Here is a 20,903-nt window from a genome sequence, read left to right as displayed (position 1 = left end):
CCTGGCCCAATATTTTCTTGATTTGTGAGACTTTCTTCTGCTCCCTGCATTTCTCTGCTTCTACCAAATGCCTTCTTTCAGTTTGTCTGTGTTTCCTTTGTGGTTCATGTTAGGGACTTTCTTTGTCTAGTAATCCCTGGCCATCTGTTCACATTTTAGAGTGAGGCACTAAGACATGCTGGAAGGTTCAAGTACATGGACAGGCCATATTGACTGGTGGGCATCACTGACAGGTGATTGCATGAGAACTGAAATAAGTATCAGTAGGTCCTTTCTCTGGGCTCATCAGTTCAGTTTCTTCAGAGAGGAGTTCTTCGATTTCCTGCCCCTGGAGAGTTTACCCCTGGTGACTAATTCTGAGAGCTGATTGGGGTTGATTTGGTATGTAACTTCCTCTGAATCCTCCTGTATTCAGGACAGTGCCTCATCCCCACCTTCTGCACCTGGTGTCCTTAAGTCCTGGTCTCTCTGTTTCAGTTTCTCCAGAGAACAAACATTCTGCTTCTTTAGAAGTTGGAGGATGGAAGGAGAGCTACCTGGCTGAGTGGGAAGGGGGAGAAGAATGAGGGTCTAGCTGTGTCTTATACAGATCACTTCATCTCCATGTTTTTATTAATGGCTATCTCCCCACACCCACACCTTCCAAGATAGCTAGTGCTTTCATTCCTGAGCCTTCCTGGGCTTCTGCCCCAAGAACCAGCTTGTTTCCTATTGGCCCTCTGCAGACATACTGGTTTGGCTTTCTGTCATTTGCTAAACCTGTTACCACTCCACATCTGCTTTCTGTCTTCTACAATTATTAACATCTTTCACTTTCTTGTCTCTTTTCTCATTTGCCTTATTCATCCAGATTGAAAATTTCACTGATGTAATTTTGGTGGGGTTTCAGGAAGGAGTAGTGGTAAACATATGTGTTTAATCTGCTGTGTTTAATTGGAATGAGCATAGAGACCATGAATGATAGTGATACCAGTTTGAATGGTTATGCGGTTTTCACTAGCAGAATCCAGCAGGCCCGGTGGATTTGGTGAGAGGACAGACTAGTTGAATTGGAGTTGGAAAGAGAGTGGTTAAAACTATAGACTATACAATCTAGGTCATACAAGAGGTCTTGAAAAAGTTCACGGAAAATGCATATTATGAAAAAAACTATGCATAGAATTTCAAACTTTTTTTGCACCAAAATAAATTAATGCTAACTTGTTATAACGTGTCTGAACAGGATCTAGTTTGAGGCACTAAAAATGATAAGACATCAGTTTGACAAGAGCCTCTATCAGAGCAACATGAATTCTGCTAAAATTGAAGCAAGAACTAGCATCAAATTTGTGTTGAAGCTTGGATGGAATAATGGTGAAGTCATTGATGTTTTACAAAAAGTTTATGGGGAAAATAAAACCAAATAAATCAGCAATTTACAAATGGACAACCTGTTTTAAGAAGGGGTGAGACAGTGTTGAAGATGAAGCCTGCGTGACAGACTATCCACATTAATTTCGAGGAAAAAGTAATCTTTAATCTTGTTCATGCCCTAGTTAAAGAGGACTGACCATTAACAGTAGAAACAATAGCCAGCACCATAGACATCTCAATTGATTCAGCTTATACAATTCTGACTGAAAAATCAAAGGTGAGCAAACTTTCCACTGATGGGTGCCAAACAATTGTGCCCAGATCAGCTGCAGATAAGAGCAGAGCTTTCAGTGGAAATTTTATACATGTGGAATCAAGATCCTGAAGACTTTCTTTGAAGAACTGTAATAGGAGATGGAACATGTCTTGACCAGTGCAATCCTGAAGACAAAGCACAATCAAAGCAATGGCTACCAAGAGGTGGATGTGGCCCCATCAAAGCAAAAGGGCACTGGTCAAGAGCAAGGGTCATGGCAACAGTTTTTTGGGATGCTCAAGCATTTTGCTTGTTGACTTTCTGAAGGGCCAAAGAATGATAACATCTGTTTATTATGAGTGTTTTGAGAAAGTTAGCAGAAAAGCACCTGGGAAAGCTTCACCAAAGAGTCCTTCTCCACCACAACAGTGCTCCTGCTTATTCCTCTCATCAAACACGGGCAGTTTTGCAAGAATTTCAATGAGAAATCATTAGGCATCCTCCTTACATTCCTGATTTGACTCCTTCTAACTTCTTTTTGTTTCCTAATCTTTAAAAAAATCTTTAAAGGGCAACCATGTTTTTCTCAGTTAATAATTTTAAAAAGACTGAATTGACATGGTTAAATTCCCACCCAGGACCGTCAGTTCTTTAGGGCTGGACTAAATGGCTGGTATCATCACTTACAAAAGTGTCTTGAAATTGATGGAGCCTATGTTGAGAAATAAAGTTTATATATATATATATATATATATATATATATATATATATTTTTTTTTTTTTTTTTTTTTTTTTTGAGACAGAGTCTCACTGTGTTGCCCGGGCTAGAGTGCATGGCGTCATCCTAGCTCACAGCAATCTCAAACTCCTGGGCTCAAGCGATCCTCCTGCCTTAGCCTCCCGAGTAGCTGGGACTACAGGCATGCGCCACCATGCCCGGCTAATTTTTTTCTATGTATTTTTAGTTGTCCAATTAATTTCTTTCTATTTTTAGTAGAGACGGGGTCTCGCTCTTGCTCAGGCTGGTTTCGAACTCCTGAGCTCAAACAATCTGCCCGCCTCGGCCTCCCAGAGAGCTAGGATTACAGGCATGAGCCACCGCGCCCGGCCAAGTTTATATTTTTTATTTTTATCTTTTAATTTCATTTTTTCACGAACTTCTTGAAGTCCCTTTATATAAGTGAAGAAAGAAAAGATACGAGGGAGTTGATGGTTTAAGGAATTTATAGACTATAGATCCCATGAAGTCAGAAAAAACGTGAATTTTTAAGACAAACCCTACTTGGTCCTACCAGCATCCTCTCAACCAGGGGCTAGAGTGCTGTTCCTAACTCTATTATTCCTGTTTCTTTGCTGAGTTTTCTATCTTGTAGGTTAATGTCCTTCTTGCTTTTAAAAAGAAAGGCTCTCGGAGGCAGCCTGCACACCCACTCCACCTTCCTGTGGAAAAAAAAAAAAAAGGAAAGACAGAAAGGCTCTCTTCAAAGCTGTGTGTGATGGTGCATGCCGGTAATCCCAGCTACTCTGGAGGCTGAAGCAGGAGGATGGCTTGAGCCCAGGAGTTCGAGTTCAGCCTGGGCAACATAGCAAGACTCCATTTCTAAAATGAAAAAAAAAAGAAAGACTCTTTGCAGGTAGGGGCTCTTCCTAGGACAGGATCCTGTGTCAGGAGTGAAGATAGTGATGCCTCACCTCCCTGTTTTCCCCAGGAGGAAACTGGGAGTGTTCAGCGTTCAGAGCACCCACCTCCAGATTTCATATCTAAGTGGTAGCTGAGGGGCAGTGGATAAAGAAGGTTCCGGTGGAGTGAGCTAAGGTTTCCTTAGCAGCCCTTTAGTTCAGAGCTTTGAGGAAGGCCTCTCTCCAGTGAGAGTCTCTTGCCTCACCAGCCATTCCCTCTTTAATCTCTTGTAACCTATCCCTGTGCCTCACCCCCCAACTTTGAAAGAAAGGTCTTCCCCAGCCTTTTTGCCAAATCCCATGGCCTGAGCTCAGTTACCAGAGCATTTGACATCCTTGTTGCCTGGAAACTTTCTATGAACATCTGCACATGCCTTAGAGATTCTGTCTTTTATTTTCTAGAAACTGGGCCCTAAGGGCCCCTCAGGTCTCCTGGCCCAGTAGTCTTTCTACCACAATGAACTCTGTGCCTGAGAGAGCCGTGCACGAGGCAATAGAGCACCGTGGTTAAGGGCTTCAGAGCCCAACACACTGTGTCTAAACCCAGCTCAGCCATGTGCTGGCTGTGTGACTTGGACGTGGTACATAGGTGTCTCTGAAACTCAGTTTCCTTATGTTTAAATGCAGATGATAAACTTACCCTAAATGGCTGTGCAAATTAGAATAATGCATATTAAGTACAGAGGGTAGTATATGGTAAGTACCTAAATGGTACCTATTTTTGTTAACCTCTGTCCTCCCTAAAGCCGCTTGATCTCAACTGCTGCCACAACCAGGGAAGCTGGAAGGAGTGCTGATGAAGGACCGAGGCCTGGGTTAGCTCTCCTGTTTTTCCCAACCCCAATCTACTCAGCAAAATTTAAGGGTAGGACCACCAGGGATCCTTGGACCTGTGTTTTCAACTACAGTGATGTGTCTCTTAAAGATGGGGACACGTTCTGAGAGACACATCGTTAGGCGATTTTCTTGTGCAAACCTCATAGAGTGTTCTTACACAAACCTTGATGGTATAACCTACCACATACCTAGCCTATACGATATGGCTGTTGCTCCTGGGCTACAAACCTGCACAGCATATGACTGTACTGAGTACTTTAGGTAACTGTAATACAAGGTATTTGTGTATCTAAACATGTCTAAACATAGAAAAGGTACAGTAAAAATACGGCATAAAGATAAAAAATGGTACACCTTCATAGGGCACTTACATGCAGAACTGGAAGTTGCTCTGGGTGAGTCAGAGAGTGAGTGGTGAGTGAACATGAAGGCCCAGGACATTTTTGCATACTACCGTAGACTTTATAAACACCGTACACTTAGATTACACTAAATTTATTTAAAATTTTTTCCTCTCTTCAATAATAAATTGAACTTAGCTTGCTATAACTTTTTTACTTATAAACTTTTAAAAACTTTTTTACTCTTTTGTAATAACACTTAGGTTAAAACACACACTTAGCTATATAAAAATATTTTATTTCTTTATATCCTTTATTCTGTAAGCTTTTTTCTATTAAATAATTTTTTTTTACCTTTTAAACTTTTTTGTTAAAAAGTAAGACACAAACACACATTAGTCTAGGCCTACACAAGGTCAGGATCATCAATGTCACTGTCTTCCACCTCCACATCTTGTCCCACTGGAAAGGTCTTCAGGGGCAATAACATGCACGGAGCTGTCATCTCTTATGATAACAATACCTTCTTCTGGAACACCTCCCGAAGGACCTGCCTGAGGCTGTTTTACAGTTAACTTAAAAAAAAAAAAAGTAAAAGGAATATACTCTAAAATAATGATAAAACTATATTTACTAGCATAGTAAATATTTATACATAAACCAGTAACATATCAAGTATTATATATTGTACGCAATTGTGTGTGCTATGCTTTTATACTGACTGGCAGTGCAGTAGGTTTGTTTACACCAGCATAACCACAAATGTGTGAGTAAAGCTATTTGCGCTAGTATAGTTATGACAGCTATGACTTTACTAGGCGATAGGAATTTTTCAGCTCCTTCATAATGTCATGGGACCACCGTTGTTGACCAGAATGTTGTTGTGTGGCACGTGGCTGTAGCCTGAGGTCTAGTGGCTGTGGACAGTGGATTACATCAGAGCAGCCCCCTTTGAGGAAAGTTGCTTCCCTTCCAGATTTTCTCAACCTCCTCGTTTGGGGGGTCCCCAGGCCTTGGTGTTTGCGCCTTCCTCCCATCCATCTCTCTGAGCGTTCTCTGCCTTGGGGGATGGAGCCCATCACAGGCTTCAGCGGTTCCCCACCTCTCACATCTGCTTTCCCGTCAAGCATCTCATCAGAGCTCTGGGCCTGGCCCTCTCCCATGGGCGTATCTGTAGTCCCAGGAGATCTCCACTTGGATGAGTATTTACGAAAAATAACCATTTTATTTTCTATCCAGCTTTCCCTTTCTGCATCCCTATTTCTTTTAGGGGTACCATTGTTTTCCCAGTCACCCAGGTTCAAAATGCCAGGGTGATTTTTCAGTCTTCCTTCTTCCAACATAGATCCCCTAAGTGTTGACTTTTGTTCCATCTGTCCTTTCCTACCAGCATCACCCTTATTCAAGTGCAGGTCACTTCTTGCCTGGTTTATTGCAACAGCCAGTTGCAATAACATACATGGAGCGGTCATCTCCTGTGATAACAATGTCTTTTGGAACACCTCCTGATGGACCTGCCTGAGGCTGTTAATTCTTCTGCATCCTGCTGCTATGAACCGGTCTTCTGAGAGCATCATTTTCATCACATTATTCCTTGCTGAACAAAACAATGTTTCAGTGACTTCCCATTTTGTGCAGGATAAAATTTAGATTCCTCGGCCTGGTACTCAAGACTCTCCACAACCTCACGTGGCTCTGCCTATCTCCCTTTGCTCCTGTGCCCCAGCCTGCCTGCCTGTGCCTTCTCTGACCTTGGGAGGAGCCCTGCTCATTCCCCTGTAGCTCATGGCTTCCCTCCCCCACCCCCAAATGCTCCTTTTCCTCCCTGTTTCTCCCGCCCACTTTCGGGATTCGGCTCCTGCTCCACTGCAGGCCTTCCCCAGCCTTCAGCCCCCACCCACCTCCTTTCTGAATTCTGATGACAGCAAGGGCCAGCATCCAGCCATGCCCTGGACTGTGTCCTCCCAGTGGGGCAGGGTGCTTTCTCAGTGGTCAACAGAGTTGCTGCTCACGCTAAGCAAGGACTCCGAGCCTGGAAGGCACAGGAATGTGCTTGTTTAACCAAATGCTTCCTCAACATAACCTGCTTTCCTTCTTGCAAACAAAAGAGATCAGCCTAAACCATCTCACCACCCCCTCAGTGTCCAGGAAGCTGCCCTGTCTCCCCTCCCACACCCCACGCTGGGCCCTGAGGTTCACAGTGGGAGTCCCGCTTCCATGCCAGCTCTCTGCTTCTCTCAACACTGCCACATGCCTTTTGCCTTTCATCTCATTTCTCCACCTTTTCTGTCAACTAATGATTATACAGGGGACTCATCTCAACCTGCTGGCCCTATCCCAAATCTGTTAGTGTTGTCTTTAGGGCAAGGGTCATGAGAGTTAGTCATGACCACGAGATTCGCTGCCTTTGCCTCGCTCCCTCTGCCGCCTTGGTCCTGCTCTTCTGAGAAGCTAATTGTGTACCTTGCCCCCAGCTCTCCTGAACTACCTGCGCAGAAAGGTAGGCTTCTCCTGTTTGCCTTAGGTGGGCAATGGCCACTAAGGTCCCCCTGCTTAGCACTGTCTTTTTCTCTTCCACCTGTTTGCACTGGCTTTCCGCTTGGATGCTCTCACTCGCCCTTGTCTGTGCATTGGCGCTGAATGGCTGGGGCTGAGCTGCAGGACTTGGGTGGAGGCTTTTGCTGGTTAGGTCCAGGTCGGGTGCACGGGCTGAGGCGGGAATGACTCCTGCTTTGCTCACAGATTTTATCCTGATGGCTGACTCAAAACCACTCCCCGCCCTTAATGGAAACCCCGCGGCTGCAGAAGCCTTGCTCCAGGAGGTGTTTGGGATTGTTGTGGACGAGGCCATTCGGAAAGGGACCTGTGCCTCCGAGAAGGTGAGTCCTTTCTCCCACCTCCTCCTGCCCACCAGTCTTCCCTTTCTCTTTCCAAACCCAGCTCAGAACTTTCCTCCTTTGGTAAGGCTTCTCCCTTGAATTCATCACCGTCCCCCTGGGTGCCTCAGGGATTTACGTGCTGGGTCTCACTGTGTTTGTTTACCCTTGTTCATGTGAATATTTTCGCTTTGAAAATATTCCTAAGTTGTTTTAAGTGCAAGTTGGCAACGCCTCGTATCTATCAAGGTGTGGTTTGGACAGCCAGTCCACAGTGCCTTCCCCTCCCAGGTCTGCGAGTGGAAGGAGCCAGAGGAGCTGAAACAGCTGCTGGATTTGGAGCTGCGGAGCCAGGGGGAGTCGCAGGAGCAGATCCTGGAGCGGTGCCGGGCGGTGATCCGCTACAGCGTCAAGACGGGTGTGCCCTGGGTCCTGGCTGGGGGAGTCGGCGGAGTCTGCACCCAGCTCCACCCTGAGCTCCCTGCCCCGCTCCCCTTCTCCAGGTCACCCCCGGTTCTTCAACCAGCTCTTCTCAGGCCTGGATGCCCATGCTCTGGCCGGGCGCATTATCACTGAGACCCTCAACACCAGCCAGTGAGCCGTCCCAACCCCTCCCCACCCAGCCAGAGGGTTTAGGTTTGCTGGGGGGGTCGCTGGGGGGACCGTTTCCTGGGAACCTCTGTTGGCAGAGCATTTTCTCTCGCATCCTTCGGGCTGTCCTCCAAGCCTCACGCCTCGTGACCCCAGTGTCTTCTCATTCTTGCTTCCCTGATTCTCTGTCACCAACTTGTCCTTCTCTTCCACCCCTTCCTTTGCCCATTCGCACCACCTCCTTTCTCTGACTCCTCTGCTGGTTAGGGGCTGTCCCTGGCTGTCCCTCTCTGCCTGTCACCTTTTCTCATCATTCCCTCTCTGCCAGGTACACATACGAAATCGCCCCTGTGTTTGTACTCATGGAAGAAGAGGTGCTGAAGAAACTCCGGGCCCTGGTGGGCTGGAGTTCTGGGGATGGGGTCTTCTGCCCAGGTATGTGAGAAGGAGGGGGACCGCTCTTTGACCTTTTTAAGGGTTCCTCCTCCCCCATCACTCTCTTGCCCTAAGCAGCTGGCAGGGAGGGGTGATTCCTCTTTGTGTCCTCTCCACCTGGGCCCGGGCCAGACCAGAAAGGACTGTCCAGTCCCCTCCATCCTCATGTTTGCCAGCAGTCCCTGGATTGGTGCCCTGGCCCGTGCTCTCTCCAGGTAGTGGCTGTCCCCTGGGTGCAGCCCAGCTAGTGGAGGGGGGTAGTCAGGTGGATCTGCTGGCCCTGGGAATTCATGCCCCGGGAGCCAATCACGCCTGCCTCTTTGATGGGTTCTTCTGGTGGAAAGGTCATGGGAGAGCTCCAGTCTTGACCCAGTGCCCATTCCTCTTGCCATGTGCCCTTCCCACCACAGGTGGCTCCATCTCCAACATGTATGCTATAAACCTGGCCCGCTATCAGCACTTCCCGGACTGCAAGCAGCGGGGCCTCCGAGCTTTGCCGCCCCTGGCCCTCTTCACGTCGAAGGAGGTGAGAAGAGGCACAGAACCAACTGTGGGCTCCCGATCCTTACCTCTAGGCAGCTAAGTCAGGGACCCTTCAGCTCCCCTCCCTGTCCCGTCCTCCTCTGAGGCCAGCCTGACCCTGGACAGATGTGCTCCCTTCCAAGTAAACGCTCCCGTTCCCTCTGCCTTCTGCTTGGGGGCAGGTGCGGGGGTACGGAGTGCAGGGGACTAAGTCCGCACCCTTTCTGCTCAGGGTGTGGTCTGTGGACCAGCAGCATTGGTATGGCCTGGGAGCTTATTAGAAATGCAGAGTCTCAGGCCCCACCCCAGACTGACCGAATCCAAACCTGCCTTTTAACCACACACCCAGGTGATCTATGTGCATGTGGACATTGAGAAGCCTTGGTCTTCAGGATCCCATCTGTTGTGGCTCAAACTTGACTTTGACCCATCTCTTTCCCCCCATCCTCCTGCCTGCTGACCACTAGCCCAAGTCGTGCTAACCTGCCCTCTGTCTTCCTCCACAGTGTCACTACTCCATCAAGAAGGGAGCTGCTTTTCTGGGACTTGGCACTGACAGTGTCCGAGTGGTCAAGGCTGATGAGAGGTGAAAGTACTTCTGTGACATGGCCCTGACCCAGCTTGGTACAGTGTACCTTCCTGCTGCCAGAAAGCACTGGCCTCAGGCCCGTAGCCCGGTGGACTTCTCTGCCCTTACTGTTCTGCAGAATTGCCGCTCCGTCTACCAGGGCCTGCCAGAGTCTCCTGCCCTGGGCCCTGCAAGCTCGCTCACCCCTCTTAGGGAAAAACCAGCACGTGGCCTCTGCATTGCCAGCCCCACCTCACCCTGCTTTCACCAGGCTTTTCAATGCCTCCTGGCCTAGAGAACCTATCACTTCTCTACTTACTTGATTTCCTTTTTCAGAGGGAGAATGGTCCCTGAGGATCTGGAGCAGCACATCATTATGGCTGAGGCTGAGGTGAGTGAGTGAGGGGCTCTGGGGTGGTGGAGCAGGGCTCCTCTGTCCCTTTCTGGAGGGTTGTTTGGGTTTGCCCTGCTCAAGGCACTGTTTATCCCTCCCCTGAGCTCTGTGCCTGTCTCCCCTGTGGGCTGAAGCGACTGTGGGGACCCTGAAAGGCCAGGACACTGGGCTGCTCTCAGGGCCTGTGCCCGATTCTAAGGGGCAGGACTGAGCCACTGAGGGAGCCCCAGGCAGCCCCACAGTGAGGATCTGAGGGCCTGGACGCTGTGTGGAAGGTTTCTGTGGGCTGGGAGGGTCTGTGCAGGGGAAGCTGAGAAAGACGAGTGGGTGGTGGTAAAGGCCGCGGGCTGAGCTGGGGAATGTGGGGCGCGCCTCACATGCCCCCCGCCTCAAGGGGCATGTGACTACATCAGCCGTCTAGGAGGGCACCATCTGTGCAGTTTTTACATGTCTCTATCTACTGCTTCGGAGTTCCACTGCTAAGAATTTGAACTATAAACCATCATCACAAGTGCATAGAACTCTGTGCATGAAAACATTTCCTGGAACAAAGTGTAAAATTTTTTAAGAATTTAAATGTTCATCAGTAGATAAAATAAGTTATGGTATATCTGTGTGTCTCTGTTTCTTCCTCTGTCAAATGGGCATAATATAGAACTTGCCACATAGGATTGTTGTTAAGGATTAAATGAATTAGTATAGGTGAAGCTCTTAGAACAGTACCAGGCACATAGATGTACTATATAAATATTAGCACAGTTGCTGGTTTTGTTATTATTAATTATTATTATTAGAGTACTATGTAGCCATTTAAAAGAATAAAGTAAGAATATATATACTAACATGAAAATACCTCCACTATATACGCTAAGTATATATTGCAAGTTGCAGTATAGACTGGACATTATGAACCTATTTTTATTATTAGAATAGTATATATTTATTGTTATATGGATGTTACCTCTGAGTAGCAGTATGAGCAGCAATTAGAATAATGGAGTTTCTCTTTTTATTGTATAAACTTTTTTTAGGAATAGCTTTATCGAGATATAATTTACATAATGTATAATTCACCCACTTCAAGTATACAGTTTAGTAGTTTTTAGCATGTTTACAGAGTTGTGTAACTATCACTACAATCAATATTAGAACATTTCCATCACCCCCAAAAAAAGAAACCCCACACCCTTTAGCCATCATTCTCAAATTCCCCCAAACCTCCCAGTTCTAGACAATCAGTAAACTACTAAGTGTCTATGAATTTGCCTATTCTGAACTCTGGAGTCATACTATACATGGTCTTTTGGAATGAGCTTCTTTTCTTTTTTTTTGAGACAGAGTCTCACTCTGTTGCCCAGGGTACAGTGCCGTGGCTTCATCATAGCTCACAGCAACCTCGAACTCCTGGGCTCAAGTGATCCTTCTGCCTCAGCCTCCCGAGTAGCTGGGACTACCGGCATGTGCCACCATGCCCGGCTAATTTTTTCTATATATTTTTAGTTGTCTGATTAATTTCTTTCTATTTTTAGTAGAGACGGGGTCTCGCTCTTGCTCAGGCTGGTTTCGAACTCCTGAGCTCAAACAATCTACCCGCCTCGGCCTCCCAGAGTGCTAGGATTACAGGCGTGAGCCACCGCGCCCGGCCATTCTTATTGTGGTTTTGATTTGATTTGCATTTCCCTGATGACTAGTGATGCTGAGCATCTTGTCATCTGTTTATTGGCCATTTGTATATTTTCTTTGGAAAAATGTCTATTCAGATCTTTTGCCCATTTTTTCCCCTCGTAGAGCTTTTGTTCCAGTAAGGAAGACTGATATTCATAACTATATGTAAAACAACTGCGCGTGTGCTGTGAGCTGCATGCCCATCCCCTCGTGAGCTGAAGCGACTGTGGGGAGCCTGAGGGGTAGGGACACTAGGTTGCTGAGGGTAATACAGGAAAATTGACCTACTCAAGAGGTGAAGGCATCAGGGAAGGCTTCCCTTAGAAGTGATGATTGAGCTGAGATTTGAACAGAGAAAACAGACCAGGTGGTGGGCATATGGGTGGATGAGAACATTCTAAGCTTGTGCAGAGGCCATGGATATTTCTGGAATTGAAGATGTGGAGGTGAGACAGCTTCCTCCCTTTGTCTGGAGGGTTTCCACTCCACCTGTAGCCTTCCTCATCCAGGGGTATTTGCTTGGGACTAGTACTACTGTCCACTCCACCCCCACTCTTCCAGTCATCGAGGGGTCATTTGGAAGTGTGTAGAGCTATTTTATTTTGCTTTGTTTTGTGACAATAACCAGAGGGCATTACTGCCTTTATTGAGAGGGAACCAGGGATGTGAAACATTCTGCAATGTGCAGGGATAGCTCTGCATGAACAAGAACCGTACCACCCAACGTGCCAGTAGGGTCCCTGTTGAGAATCTACTGCCAGTTCTTTTTGTGTGTGTGTGTAACATAAAATGTACCATCTTAACCATTTTTACATGCATAGTTCAGTAGTGTTAAGCACGTTCACATTGTTGTGCAATCAGTCTCCAGAACTCTCCATCTTGCAAAACTGAAACTACACTCATTAAATAACTCCTCATTACCCCCTCTCCCAGCCCCTGGCAACCAATATTCTACTTTCTGTCTTTAGGAATTTGACTACTCTAAATACCTCATGTAAGTGGAATCATACAGGATTTGTCTTTTTGTGACCAGCTTATTTTACTTAGTATAATGGACATTAGTATAATGTCCTCAGGCTTATGTGTGGTAACATGTGTCAGAATTTTCTTCCTTTTTTGCACAGCTGTCTTTTCCTCCCCCAGATTTTTAAAAATTTTATTTTTATTTTTATTTTTTCAGAGATAGTGTCTCGCTCTGTTGCCCAGGCTGGAGTGCAGTAGCGTCATTATAGCTCACTATAACCTCAAACTCCTGGACTCAAGCAATCTCCCGCCTCAGCCTCCCTAGTAGACTATAGGTACACACCTATAGTGTGTCAGCTAATTTTTAAAATTTTTTTGTAGAGATGGGGGTCTTACTGTTTGGCCAGGCTGGTCTTAAACTCCTGGCCTCAAGTGGTCATCCAGCCTCAGCTTCCCAAAATGCTGGGATTACAGGCATGAGCCACTGTGCCTGGCCTGCCCAAATTTTTAAATTGTAAAATACACATAACATAAAATTTACCATCTTAACAATTTTTAAATGTACAGTTCCCAGGGATTAAGTATTAATATGTTTATAATGTTGTGCAACCATTGCCGCAATCCATCCTCAGAACTCATTCATTTTATAAAACTGAAACTCTACCCTTTGAACAATAACTCCCCATTCTTTCCTCCTCCCAGCCCCTCCCAACCAGCATTCTACTTTCTGTCTCTATGACTTTGACTACTTTAAGTATCTCATGTAAGTGGAATCATAAAGTATTTGTCTTTTAGCAATTGGCTTATTTCAATTAGTAGAATGGAACATCCTCAAAATTCATCTATACTATACCATGTGCCAGAATTTCCTCCCTTTTTAAGGCTGAATAATATTCCACTGTATATATTTACCACATTTTGCTTATCTATTTATCCATTTATGGACACTTGGGTTGCTTCCATGTTTTAACTATTGTGAATAATACCTTTATGAACATGGGTGTACAAATATCTCTTTGAGACCTTGCTTTCAATTCTTTTGGGTATATACCCAGAATTGGAATTATAGGAATTCTGTTTTTAATTTTTTTTTTGAGAAACTGCCATACTGTTTTATACAGTAGCTATACCAGTTTACCTTCTAACCAACAGTGCACAGGGTTCTAATTTCTCCACATTCTCACCAATGCTTGCTGTTTTTTGTTATTTTGATAGTAGCTATCCTAAAGGGTGTGAGGTGATATCTCATTGTAGTTTTGATTTGCACTTCCCTGATGATTAGCAATATTGAGTACCTTTTCATTTGTTTATGAGCCATTTGTATATCTTCATTGAAGAAATATCTATTCAGATCCTTTGCCCATCTTAAAATTGGATTATTTATATTATTGAGTTGTAAGAGTTCTTTACTTATTCTAGGTATGTCTCATCACATATATGATTTGCAAATTTCTTCCATTCTATAGGTTGACTTTTCACTTTTTTGATAGTGTCCTTTGAAGTACAATAGTTTTAATTTTGATGAAGTCCAATTTATCTATTTTTTTTTTTTTGGTTGCTTGTGCTTTTGGTGTCATATCTAACCTAACCCAAGCTCACAAAGATTTACTCCTATATTTTCTTCTAAAAGTTTTATAGTTTTAGCTCTTTCATTTAGGCCTGTGATCTATTATGAGTTAATTCTGGGGTATGATGTAAGAAAGAATTTCATTCTTTGGCATGAGGAAATCCAGTTGTTCCAGCACCATTTGTTGACATTCTCCAGTGAATTGTCTTGGCATCCTTGTTGAAAATCAGTTGGCTGTACATGTGAGGGTTTATTTTTAGATTTTCAGTTCTATTCCATTGATCTACATGTCTATCCTGTAGACCAGTGGTCCCCAACCTTTTTGGCAACAGGGACTGGTTTCACGGAAGACAATTTTTCTACGGACTGGGGGTGGGGGGAGATGGTTTTGGGATGATTCAAGTGCATTATATTTATTGTGCAGTCAAATTTCTCTGCTAATGATAATCTGTATTTGCAGCTGTTCCCCAGCACTAGCATCACCGCCTCAGGTCCACCTCAGATCATCAGCCTTAGATTCTCATAAGGAGAGCGCAACCTAGATCTCTTGCATAGGAAATTTACAGTAGGGTTTGCACTCCTATGAGAATCTAATGCCATCACTGATCTGACAGGAGATGGAGCTTATGCGGTGATGGGAGTGATGGGGAACAGCTGTAAATACAGATGAAGTTTCTCTGGCACACCCACCACTGCTCATCTCCTGCTGTGCGGCCCAATTCCTAAGAGGCCAAGGACTGGTATTGGTCCATGGCCCAGGGATTGGGGACTGCAGCTATAGACTACATTGTCTTGATTACTGTAGCTTTGTAGTAAGTTTTGAAACTGGGAAGTTTAAGTCCTCTAACTTTTCTTCAAGATGCTTTTGGCTATTCTGGGTTTCTTGAATTTCCATATGAATTTAGGATCAGCATGTCAATTTCTGCAAAGAAGCCAACTGGGATTTTGATAGGGATTGTGTTCATCCATGAACATGAAATGTCTTTCCATTTACTTAGGTCTTTAATTTCTTTCCACAATGTTTTGTCACTTTCAGAGTATATATTTTGCACTTCTTTTGTTAAATTGATTCCTAAGTATTTTATTCTTTTTGATGTTACTGCAAATGAAATTGTTTTCTTAATTTCATTTTTAGATTGTTCATTGCTAATGTATACAATTGGTTTTTTTATATTCTGTTTGTTTGGAGGAGTTCATGAACTGGTATCAATTTTACTTTAAATGTTTGCTGGAATTCATCAGTGAAGACATTTGGGCCTGGGCTTTTCTTTGTGGTAGATTTTGATTACTAATTCAATTTCTGCATAAACTTTCATACTATTTGAATTTTTTCAATAGCATTTTGATCTTCCAGTAAGACATTAAAAATTTTTGAGAGTATGAGCTTTGGAAATAAGTAATCAGACAGACCTAGGTTTGTCTGATCTCTGAAACTTCTGCTTGGATCTCTGAATCTCAGTGTCTCTGCCTGCAAATTAAAGAGGACAGTGACACATTGTAAGGTTGAAAGGGGCCAGGTCAGGCATGCAAAGAGCTTAGAGCTGGGCCCAGCACCAGGCTCTGGGTAGCTTTTGAGATGACTCTACAGCCTCTTTTTCCCTCTACATTCTTGCAATAGGGCGCTGTGCCATTCCTGGTCAGTGCCACTGCTGGCACCACTGTGCTGGGGGCCTTTGATCCACTGGAGGCGATTGCTGACGTGTGCCAGCGTCATGGGCTATGGCTGCATGTGGATGTGAGTGGGACTTGGGCCTGGGGTGGGGTGGGGTGGGGCAGGCCGAGCTGAAGCCAAGGCCCACGTTGTTCCTCCTGCTCCACAGGCTGCCTGGGGTGGGAGCGTCCTGCTGTCACAGACACACAGGCATCTCCTGGATGGAATCCAGAGGTGCATACGGCCCCCTTCCCAAATCTTGCCTTGCAAATCCTTGATCCAGAGACTAGTTATGGTCTGGGAAGCTTAGGATGGGACTGGGGAAAGGAGGTTGGTGGGAAGGGGACTGCAGAGATGCTTGGTTAGGGCTGGGAGGTCAGACATGGGAATTCTTCCTGACTACTGGGGTGGGGGTGAGACCAAACCCTTTTACTAGAGGAGGGTCTCTGGTTGGGCAGCTTCAGGAGGAGCCCCTGACCTGGCTTTGCTTCACCCCACTCAGGGCTGACTCTGTGGCCTGGAATCCCCACAAGCTCCTTGCAGCAGGCCTGCAGTGTTCTGCGCTGCTTCTCCGGGACACCTCGGTGGGTCCACCCCTGCCCCTGGCCCTGCCCCTGTCCTGGCCCCACCTCTCTCCCTGGAACTCCATCTTCTCTGTGCCACTTTAGAGGGGGTCCAGACCCTCCTGTGTTCTTTTTACCATCCCATCCGAAGCTGAGTATCTGCCACCACCCTAACCTGTGTTGGGCTCCCTCACTTCCCCAGTGGCCTGTCTTTATGCAAAGGGGAAAGTTTCCAGCTTGAAGCTGCAGTCAGTGGGATCCTGGGCAGAGTTTGGGAAGAACCCTGGGTGTTCGGAGAAAACGTAGTGAAGGGTCTGAGTCAGCTGGCTGCCATCCCAGCAGTGCCCCCGGTTTTGGGGGCCTGAGTGAAGAACCCCCAGCATCGCCCTGGAGGAGAGGCTAGGGTCTGACAGCCTCCTCACCCTGCACAGAACCTGCTCAAGCGCTGCCACGGGGCCCAGGCCAGCTACCTTTTCCAGCAGGACAAGTTCTATGATGTGGCTCTGGACACGGGAGACAAGGTGGTGCAGTGTGGCCGCCGCGTGGACTGTCTGAAGCTGTGGCTCATGTGGAAGGCGCAGGGCGGGCAAGGGCTGGAGCAGCGCGTGGACCGGACCTTCGCCCTTGCCCGGTAGGCCTGGGGGGTTCCAGGGCCCCTCTCCCGGGCTCCATCCCTCTCTCCGCCCACTCTCAGGGCTGCCTTTCTCTGTGTTCCTCTGGCTCATTCTCTGTGGGCTGCTTCTCTTTCTGTGCCTTTCCTCCTCATCTGTGATTTCTCACTGTCTGTTCGCAGATACTTGGTGGAGGAAATGAAGAAGCGGGAAGGATTCGAGCTGGTCATGGAGGTACGACCCCGTGCTCCTTTGCGGCCCTCCGCTTGGCAGGGAGGGGGAACCCGGCCCCATTCCTCAGCTCACACCTTCCCCTTCCTCATTCCCCTCAGCCTGAGTTTGTCAACGTGTGTTTCTGGTTTGTACCCCCCAGCCTGCGGGGGCAGCGGGGGTGTCCAGATTACGAGGAGCGGCTGTCTAAGGTAGGCTTTCCCGTCCGCTCTGCCCAACCCAGGTCGGGCGCGGATGCAGCTGGCGCGCTTCCGCCCCCTGCTGGCCATGTGTGGTATGACGGGATGCCCCCTGGAAAACACACCAACGTGGCTTCTTTTCTCTGGGGGTGGGCTTGGGGAGCAAGGTATATTTCTGGGAAGTAAGAAGAAGACAGAGAGGGGCGTTACAGGAGAAGTCAGAGAAGTCACCGGTGTGCAGTGCACAGACCTCTGTGCTGGGAGTTGGGCTGGGAGCTCAGGCCCAGGACAGATGTGAGGCAGAAGGATGTCGGAAGAGCTTTAGCACTGATGCTGGGGACAGAACAACCTGGTAAACCCCGTCCATACATGCCTCCCAGAGGGCAGGAGATATGTCACGCCCTGGTCCCTAAGGTTAGATAGGTACGAGGTGCTGCAGATGATCTGAAAGGACACGAGTGTTCTTGCCCATATGGAGTTGTTATTTTAGGAAACAAGAGTTACCTATTTGAAACCAATGTGTTCAATGGAATTTTGTAAATTACATGCTAGATCACAGGGCACAGATTAATATTATCAAAAATGTTACAGGAATTAAAAGAGGGAAGGAGAAGGTGTTCAGGATGACAGGCTTGAAGGCAGACTAAAGCAGTGCTGGGAATCAGAGAAAAGTCAGGATTTGGCAGAAAATGGCCCATGTGACAGATTTCTTGGAGATGGGAGAAATGGGGAGTAAAGCAGAAGACAGAGAAGGTCAGGCAAGTTGGATGTGGTGGAAAAATGTAAACTGGGCCAAGGTCAGGGTCTGAGCAATGAACTCTACCCCTGGAAGGTGGCTGGGTGGGAGATAAAAGCATCTCTGGTAGCGGCAGGCCAGGAAACCAGCCTAGCCCTCCCCTGACCCCAGGCTGCAGCTGGAATCCCTCTCTACCCTCCCACAGGTGGCCCCTGTGCTCAAGGAGCGCATGGTGAAGGAGGGCTCCATGATGATTGGCTACCAGCCCCATGGGACTCAGGGCAACTTCTTCCGCATGGTCGTGGCCAACCCTTCCCTGACCCTTGCTGACATGGACTTCCTCCTAGACGAGCTGGAGCGGCTTGGCCAGGACCTGTGAGCTTCTGCTCCTCGTCGCCAGCCTTGACACTGAGTCTCTATTCCCTCCCTGTGCTCTCAGAACAACCTTTCTAGGAAACAAAGTGGCCTTCACAATGTCTATAGGCTTTGACCCGATTACTCTCCTAACTAAATATTTGAGAATGTTTAAGTATAGTATATCCACATGATAGAATGTTATTCTGCCATTGAAATTATGTTTATAAAGAGAATTTTTATTGATATGAGAAAAATAACTTTAATATAATGGTATGTTAAAAAAGCTGAATATAAGACTTTTTATATAATACTATCTGAGCTATGTTCAAAAATACATAGGAAAAGGTTGATGAAATGAAATATGCCAAAATGTTAATAGTTTTCCCTAGGATAGACTAATAGGCAATTTTTGAATAGACTCCTTTATACCTTTTGTGCTCCCTCCCTTTTAATATGTAATGAATATGCATTCCTTTTATAATAGGAAAATAATAAAGTTAAAATTTTGAATATATTATTTTGATATGTTTTGAAGTTTATTACCTTTCAACTAAATAATGGAGAACTTTATTTCTTTAAAAAAAAAAAGCAGGTATAAGAGAAGCTAAATATAGGAATAATTTTGACCCCAAAATCTTATTGGGAAAGAAAAGACGAAAAGTAGAGTCACTTTAAAATTAATTATACTTTGGTGACATTGAAACAAAGTGGGCACTGATTGTATCTTATGACCAGAGCCTAATCCACTTATCACTCTGGAACAGTCTTCACACACACAAACAAAAGATTTTTCTTTTGTAATTTAAAGAACAGAAAAGTTAAAAAAAAAACAATAACAGCAGCAACAAAAAACCAGCAACCATACCACTGTGATGTCTCCGGGTATTATTACTGTCTTACATAAAAACATCCATTTAACATTTAAAATCCTGGCTGGTGGTGTTTCTCAGTCACTTTTTGGGAAAGAGGCATTTGGCTACACAAGCTATTAAGCACAAGTGGCAAGTCTACCAGAACTTTCTGTTATTTCCAATTCCTAAAAATACCATTTATGAAAACAGCAACGTGGTCATGTAGAAATCATCCAAAGTTATTTGAAGAGGCCAATACAGACTGTACAAACCATAGTAAAAGAACATCCAAATCGCAGACTCAATTCTCTCAACCATTGGAGACCAAAAAAAGCCTTTCCATTCATAAATCACTAGTAATTCCCCTATAAACTTGTTATTCTTGTTATAAATGGTATTTTAATTTCTTCCAAATGAAAAAATTGTTTTGAGAATATCACCGTGAACTCTAAACCCTAATCTTAAAGGATTCTGTATATATCTTCAAAATGTCTCCAATACAGTAAAAAAGAAAAAAAAAAATCCCTATTTTCAACTCAAATCCAGAAAGCAAAAACAAAAAATCTCCCAATTCCTTGAATCATATCCATTTAAGAAATATTTTAAGACAAGGGCAAAAGAACAGGACATAAAATCAGTTAATCTCCTGGTTTTGTTTTGTTTTTTCAACTTTGTAAAACTGATGCTGCTTTTCCTCTTTTCCCAAAATTCAACCTCAAAATCTCTGGATTCAATAAGTCTCTTTCCCTCTCCTGGCTTCCTCTCTCCTATCAACACTCGCTCGGCTCCTGCTATGTGTAATTCCTTCCCCTGCCCTCAAAGACTTTAAGATTTCATCTCAGTCATCCCTCAACTGAGACCTGGCCGCTCCAGGGTGTCTGCCCTTGCTCTCCCCTTTTGCTCAATGTTCATCCATCTACATGGTTAGCTCCCTTTTTTTCCTTCAGATATTTGTTCAGATGTCACCTCAATGAAGCCTTCTTTGACTATTTAAAACTACGTTTTCACCTCCTATTTCTCTACTTCCTATCCTCTTATCAGCCCTGTTTTTCTCCATAGCATGTACAGGCACTTGGCATACTATATATTTTAGTTATTTTTCTATTTTCTGTCTTACCCAACTAGAATGTAAGCTCCGAGAGCAGAGATTTTTGTATTGCTACCCCCTAAAATAGTTTCTGCTACTTACTAGGTGGGAACTATTGTTAAGTGAATGATGAATGAGCTCCAGGAACTAGTTGTCTTGCTCTCAGTCACACAACTTTTTTTTTTTTTTTGAGACAGAGTCTCACTCTGTTGGCCGGGCTAGAGTGCTGTGGCGTTAGCCTAGCTCACAGCAACCTCAAACTCCTGGGCTCAAGGGATCCTCCTGCCTCAGCCTCCCGAGTAGCTGGGACTACAGGCATGCGCCACCATGCCCGGCTAATTTTTTCTATATTCTCTATATATTTTTAGTTGTCCAGATCATTTCTTTCTATTTTTTAGTAGAGACGGGGTCTTGCTCTTGCTCAGGCTGGTCTCAAACTCCTGACCTTGAGCAATCCACCTGCCTTGGCCTCCCAGAGTGCTAGGATTACAGGCGTGAGCCACCGTGCCTGGCCAGTCACACAACTTTTAAGCAGTAGAGTCAGAAACTAAACTCAGACTGTGTTTCTCTGGCTCTTAACCATTGGCGC

The 20,903-nt window shown here is 45.5% G+C and overlaps 1 protein-coding gene across 1 annotated transcript; it reads left to right on the top strand.

The window, feature by feature from the left end:
* Window positions 1-7,209: 7,209 nt before the first annotated feature.
* CSAD (cysteine sulfinic acid decarboxylase) lies at window positions 7,210-18,531 on the top strand. Its single transcript, XM_012654508.1, has 14 exons — window positions 7,210-7,346; window positions 7,635-7,761; window positions 7,847-7,937; window positions 8,263-8,369; window positions 8,780-8,895; window positions 9,398-9,477; window positions 9,796-9,850; window positions 15,667-15,783; window positions 15,869-15,933; window positions 16,202-16,283; window positions 16,694-16,893; window positions 17,056-17,107; window positions 17,206-17,295; window positions 18,225-18,531. Exons 1-14 carry the CDS (start codon window positions 7,221-7,223, stop codon window positions 18,396-18,398), a joined length of 1,482 nt encoding a protein of 493 aa, XP_012509962.1. The 5' UTR covers window positions 7,210-7,220; the 3' UTR covers window positions 18,399-18,531.
* Window positions 18,532-20,903: the final 2,372 nt, after the last annotated feature.

Source organism: Propithecus coquereli, unplaced genomic scaffold, assembly GCF_000956105.1.
Source record: "Propithecus coquereli isolate 6110/MARCELLA unplaced genomic scaffold, Pcoq_1.0 Scaffold111, whole genome shotgun sequence".
Classification (NCBI taxonomy): Eukaryota; Metazoa; Chordata; class Mammalia; order Primates; family Indriidae; genus Propithecus; species Propithecus coquereli.
This window is presented reverse-complemented; position numbering and strand designations above follow the sequence as displayed.

Excerpts from the sequence above, each read along its gene's own strand:
- CSAD (XM_012654508.1), top strand. The coding sequence starts at position 7,221 with ATGGCTGACTCAAAACCACTCCCCGCCCTTAATGGAAACCCCGCGGCT. Across the intron at positions 7,762-7,846 it reads CCGCTACAGCGTCAAGACGG|GTCACCCCCGGTTCTTCAAC; the intron begins GTGTGCCCTGGG and ends CCCCTTCTCCAG. Across the intron at positions 8,370-8,779 it reads GGATGGGGTCTTCTGCCCAG|GTGGCTCCATCTCCAACATG; the intron begins GTATGTGAGAAG and ends TTCCCACCACAG.